At 37.5% G+C, this 6344-nt stretch overlaps 1 protein-coding gene across 2 annotated transcripts in view; it reads left to right on the top strand.

Annotated features, from left to right (window-relative positions):
- Positions 1–35: 35 nt before the first annotated feature.
- LOC131410123 (uncharacterized) overlaps positions 36–6344 on the top strand; it is a 74766-nt gene continuing 68457 nt past the window's right edge. For both annotated transcript variants that reach the window (XR_009221166.1, XM_058547981.1), the window contains exons 1-2: positions 36–190; positions 1519–2780. Coding sequence is in view for 1 of the 2 variants with exons in the window: in XM_058547981.1 (XP_058403964.1) it covers positions 1519–2780 (1262 nt within the window). In the remaining variant the exon portion in view is untranslated. The remainder of the gene's footprint in view (positions 191–1518; positions 2781–6344) is intronic.

Raw genomic sequence — 6344 nt, 5'->3', positions numbered from 1 at the left:
GGTAACCGTGAGGGGGCCGCCATCTTGCGTACGGAGGGACGACTTGTCGCTGAGGGTTGGGCTTTTAGTCCCTCTGGGTCTTTGCGTTGAGACCGTATGTTCGCGTTTCTTGCACCTTTTCAGAGGCTCGTGTCTTTGTAGAAGAAGGTTTTATTGGGAGGTAAAGGTCAATGCAGAGCTGTAGTATAAGGTGAGTAAACACCCTGTTTTAAGTGAGGGTGGGGTAGCGGTGGTGTCGTTTTTCGGTTTCTTGTTTCTTCCATTAGCGACTGGGGTTCTTGCCGGCGCTAGGCCGGACCCTTTAGATCAGCCGTAAACATAAAAGCCCAGCGTGAACCTTTCAGCCTTGGACGTCTCTTGAATTCCTAGACCGAACATGTGTCCAGTGAGACGAAGAAACTGGGTGACGCACTTTTTGCCCGGGCTGCCCTCTTTGGAGGTCGGGAGGCCACGGGGCTTAGGTTGTGTATAGACCACGCTCTGTTAACGCATCCCCCTTGTTCTTCCTTGGGGCTTTTCCGATATTTCGAATGAGGCATTGAGAAGCTGAGAGGTGACTTGGGAAGGAGCTGTCTCCGGGTGGACTGCATTCTTTACAGTTATCTCTTCCTTCCGCCTCTCTACGGCCTACCTGTATCATTCTCTAGTTCGTCTTTTTTGCCCTTTTCTTCTTCTCTCGTGTTAGAGAGAGGAAGACCAGAGAGCGGGCAGAATGAAGAAGTATTGAGTGAAACAGGGTTTTGGATTGTATTCTTGAGGGTCACTAAGACATTTCTAAGGGAAGCAGAATTTATTTTCTAGATAGACCAACCATCTGGAAAAGATGAGCGCTTTGATTTTGGGAGTTGCCGGATTTGTGTTCTAAACACAATGACATATTTGCGTCATTCTCAGTGCAACTGAAGTTATCTTTTTTTTTTTCCGCTTAAATTAATGCAGTACACCCATTGGGAAACTACTTTTACGCTGACAGGAATAGGGTGAATAATGACTGGCATTTAATCCAACGTTTGATTGCTAAAGAGATGTGGTTGTCTAAGGTTTGGGAGCTGGATTTATTTACTCCTATTTAAATAGGAAGACATTTATGATGCAATTTATCACAACTAGTTTGCATATGTGTCACTTTGGTTGGCAGATTTACTCTCCTTAGTACACAGTTGTGTATCTGTATCATCAAAATATGTACATTATTGATTCAGCTTCCCAAACTTAAATTCTTTAAGTTCTCTAAATTCAGAAATGAGTCATTTAGGTTAAAAGTGAGATGTACCCTTTTTAAAAAAGGATATTTACCTTCAATGAGACTCCTCCCTTAAATCATTGTTATAACAATACTTAAATAGTAAGTGGTTATAAAATTACAATTTTATAATTTTTGTATTCTGGGGAATTGTTACCACGATATGGTTATCTCACAAATTTAATTGTCTTTTTCCATTTTCTTGTTTCCAAAGAGACTTTTGTTTAGGTTTCTAAAATATTAGCTATTAATTATATGATTTCTTTGCTCCTCAGATGTCTTATGGTGAAATTTCTGAAGCCAAATCCTTGGGGCATGGGGAAGAACTAATAAGTGAACCATGCTATAAAAAATTGAAGTCAACCGAAGAGGCTTATGTTTTCCCCCATCAGGGTAGTGCTAATTTTCACAGACTCCAAGAGAAAACTGGAAATGATTGGGTCCCTGTGACCACCATTGATGTCAGAGGACATAGTTATCCTCGGGAGGACAAAACCAAAACTACAGATTTGCTGAAACCTGTGCGTAATGAGATACTTGATAATAGACCAGATGTTACTGAATCCGTTGATTCACAAGTTTTACAAGATACGAGTCCCCCATTGATATCCAAAGATGATGAGATATATAGCACAAGTAAAGCATTTATAGGACCCATTTACAAACCCCCTGAGAAAAAGAAATGTAATGAAAGGAGGAATCAAGCAGACACTATCAATGGTATAGCCGGCAGAGGAGGACAAGAAGAGAAACAGAAATTTAACTTCAAAAAATCAGAGATTGACAATGAATTATTCCAATTTTACAAAGAAATTGAAGAGCTTGAAAATGAAAAAGATGATTCAGAAGGCAGTTGTAAGGAACCCAAACCCTCTGAGGAACAACTTATTACATATTATCAGGGCCATGATAATAATCTGTTCAAGTCTGAAGAAGAAAAGAAAAGAGATCCTAGTAATGCTCTTGAGTCACATTGTGGTTATCAACAGTATTTGGTGAATGAACCAGGCAAATATCCTTGTAATGGGCAGGTAATACCTACATTTTGTGACGATTCATTTACTTCCTTCAGGCCTGAATGGCAATCAGTGCATTCTTTTATAGTACCCCAAGGTCCTCCTCTTCCTAGTTTTAATTATCATTTAAATATTCAAAGATTCAATGCTCCACCAAATCCACTATCAAATATCTTCCATACCCAAGATGGCTCTCAGATGCGAAATGGCTATTATGTAAATAGTTGTCATGTTAACTGGAATTGTTTAACTTTTGATCAGAACAATGAATATACTGACTGTAGTGAGGGTACCAGTAGTGATCGTCCCTCTAGAAATGGCTACAGTGTGCAAGATGGATACGTGAGTAATAGTTTTTGTGAAACCAGTGAAGGATGCTGGAAAGATCCTTCTATGGACAAGCATAATGGAACAGATAGGTTTACGAACCAGCAGTTTCAAGAGGAAAAATTAAATAAATTGCAGAAGTTACTTATTCTTTTAAGAGGCTTGCCTGGTTCAGGGAAAACAACGTTGTCTCGGTAAGTAAAGGATACCAAGTGAATACTTGGTAATTCATTACTTAAAAAGCATCAATAATAGTTGTAATCAATGACAAATGCTTTCATGTTTCTAGGAAAAAATCTTTAATTTGTTATACTTGAGAATGGCATCTGACAGTGTAAATATTTAAAAAGATGTTACCTGATAGAGGAAAGGAGATTTGACATATATATTTATATTTATATTTAGATTCTGCTAAGGGCTTTAAAAATAGATAACACCGTGTATAATTATGACAATGATGAAAGCAAATGCTATTTGAGAACTGCTGGCCTTCCCTTTTAAGTAAGCTATTCAAGAAGAGTTGGACTCAGGGTTAGAAGATTTGAGCTTTAACTTGGTTATTTCACTTTATGGCTTTGGACAGGTTTTGCTAACTTGATAGAGTAATACTTATTTTTCTGGAATTATTGTGAGAAGCAAATGAGATAACCCAAGGAAAGGAATTTTGAGCATGTTTTAAGCACTGTGCTGTGTTCATACCATTGATTGGCAGAGGGAACACTTTTTTGGTTTCTTTAAGGAGTTTGAAGTGAGCAATATCTGAGTTAATGGAGTAGAACTGGTGACGTTTTATCGTATGACAGAATGTTTCAAATTCCTGTTTATACGTTTTTAAAAAAGAATATTGAATATATTTGTGCAGTTATGAAAAATAGTGCAAAGAAAAACAATACAAATTCTTTGCAGTTTATGTAGGATCATTCAAGATTTATGCCAGATTAGGAGAAAAAAAATTTATTTGATATTTTTGGGTGAGGATAAAAAAGTCCAAGGAACCAATTGGTAAATGTTTTATATTTACTTGCAAGATAATCTAAACAAAAGTTTCTTCAGAAGCAAGAAATTAGTGAAAGATTAAATTTATGATATAGACCTTTCAAGCTAGATTGTAAGCTCTGATCTTTGTAAATGAGTTTAAATTTAGGTCTTTGCATTTTGATTCCTTTTACTTTAGTGAAAATTTTGTAGAGAAGATGGAATTTCCACTCTTTAAAAAGGGTGGAAATTAAGATTGAAGTTGTCTCACAAACATGGGCAGTCTTCTAGATTTAGAATATAATATCAGAGAAAAGAAATAGCTGAAATTTGGAAATTCGATGAAGGGATCTCTTAGCTAGGGCCACCTGACTAAGAGTGGGTATAGAATAAAAGTAAGGAAGAAAAATTAGGTTTGGGACAACAGAGTGGAGTATGTTGAGGCTGAAGGTGAATAAAGTAGGGGTAATTCAATAGAATTTCAAGGAGCCATAATGGTAGTGGGAGATGACAGTGGTGATTATATATAATATATATATTTCTTTATTTGAGGAATTGGGTATATGTTATAAGAATGGAAGTTACAGTAGCAACTACCATTTGTGTCATGATTTACAGCTTACAAAACTTTCATATATAAAAATCTTGTGAGATGAGTTGTATTTTCATTTTAGAGAAGGAGCAGAGGCTAAAGAGAATAAGTTCATGTTAAGGGACTTGAGAGAAGTTACAAAAACCAGTAAGAGAGAAAATTAGGGGTATAAATGATAGTATGTTTCTTATCTGCTCCCTCACTTTGGTATCTGTTGCATGCATAGCCCTATGCCTGACTTCTGACTTCCAGGAGCTTGCTTAAAGAAGCAGGAGTATCTCTTTAGGTCAACACTTTTTGAATGAAGTAGGATTGGTTGTTTGGGACTGGATATAAAGTCACATATTCTCTAGTGAGGAATGGCTTCACGTAGAAGTTAGCTTTCAAAATGAGCTTTGCAGAAAGAAGTAAAGATTTGGTAAATCAGAGTTGAGTTGATTTGGGGCACTAAATTAAAAGATAGCATTGTTTACTATTGATGTATGGTAATGAGTATAGGGGGTTAGACTAAGCTCAAATTCTTCGGGGGTAGTGTTCACGTCCCCTTCTTCCTTAATTTAGTCTTTACCCACCTCTCCATCTTCATATCCGTCTGCACTTGAACTAGTAGTACCTGCCCTCCACTGCAGGAGACATGATACTTGTCCATTCATTGTTCTCAGGACTCTTCTTAGTCAAAGGTTCTCTTAAATGTCTCCACTTTTTGAGGTTTTAGCTTAGCATCTCAGCTTTCAGTAATCCTCCTTCTGAACTCGTGTGTTTGCCTTCACCACTCTTTGCATTTAGCATAAGCTACACAAGACAGCATTTATCTTTTTATTTATTGATAACTGATCTAAGCCAATTTGGTTATAAGTAGGTGAGGCTTAGTCGTTTACCCACAATTTCACTAACAGATTTTAATGAAATCAGTCTTAGATTAAATTCTAACACAAGTACAGACTTTAAATATTTGTGAGTAAGCTAGTACAAAACAGTTCATGTAACCTTACTAGGTGTGATAAAGTGCCAACTCATTGTCCTTTTAGGCAGACTGACAGCACTTTGATGAAATGTTCATTTGAGGCAGAATTCAACAATATTCTAGAGATAGAATTTTGTTACCATTTTAGTTGTCATCAGCCAAATAGAATCCTCTGACTCAGTGAGTAGACACAGCACCGTTTAGGGATCACGCTTTGGATGTCATTCCTAGGGGTGTGGGCTATAGATTTTGCTAGATTCTTATAGCCTGTTCGTGCAAGGAGGAGGTGAATCTAAAATATTTTAGCTTATCCACATTTCTTATACTCTGCTGATTTCACCAGTGAGAGAGAGTATATTTTCAGAAACAAGCCACTAATGTCATTATTAGCAAAATGTCTGGAGTTGATCAGAGATAAAAGATAGTTGAGGCACTTGTCAGAGAGGAGAGAAGATGCTACCCTGCTGACTTTGAAGATGGAGGAAGGGATCATGACCCAAGATATGCAGTTGGCCTTTAGAAGCCGGAAAGGGCAAGGAAACGGATTCTCCTTTAGAGCTTCAGGAGGAGTGCCAGCCTGCCCACACCTTGATTTTAGCCTAGTGAAACTGATTTCTAATTTCTAACCTTCAGAACTATAAGATAATAAATCCATGTTGTTTTAAGCTACCTATTTTTTGGTAATTTGTTACAGCAGCCATAGGAAACAACAGTTTTTAAAGAGAGATGAGAAGATATTTTATTTTCCTTCCTGCTTTAGGAGGAGATCTCAGTTTAAACTCCAGAAGAAAGATTGACCTTTTCTTATGTAGGTGTCTTATTCTTTTTTTTTTTTTGCTGAAGATTTGCCCTCAGCTAACATCTGTGCCAGTCTTCCTCTCCTTTGTATATGGGTTGCCACCACAGCATGGCTGACGAGTGGCGTAGGTCTGCGCCCAGGATCTGAACCCGTGAACCCAGGCCAGAGTTCTAGATGTTGACAAATTTGAAGCAGAGCGTGCTGAACTTAACCACTATGCCACTGGGCCAGCCCCTGTAGGTCTCTGTTCTTAATTCAAAGAGTGTTTAGAGTGAAGTGCTCCAATAAAGTGGTCTTGGACTAGGGTTATCAAGGCCATTTAGTAAATAAGGAGTTTGAAGGTTCATGAAGTGTCAGTTTTACTCAGGTGTTTTTGGGAAAATCACTTTTATTTTTAAATACACATGGATGTATTAAAGAAAATGATG

The sequence above is a fragment of the Diceros bicornis genome, chromosome 9 (assembly GCF_020826845.1).
Source record: "Diceros bicornis minor isolate mBicDic1 chromosome 9, mDicBic1.mat.cur, whole genome shotgun sequence".
Classification (NCBI taxonomy): Eukaryota; Metazoa; Chordata; class Mammalia; order Perissodactyla; family Rhinocerotidae; genus Diceros; species Diceros bicornis.
Note: the sequence above shows the minus strand (reverse complement) of the source record. Positions and strands in the feature narration are given on the sequence as shown.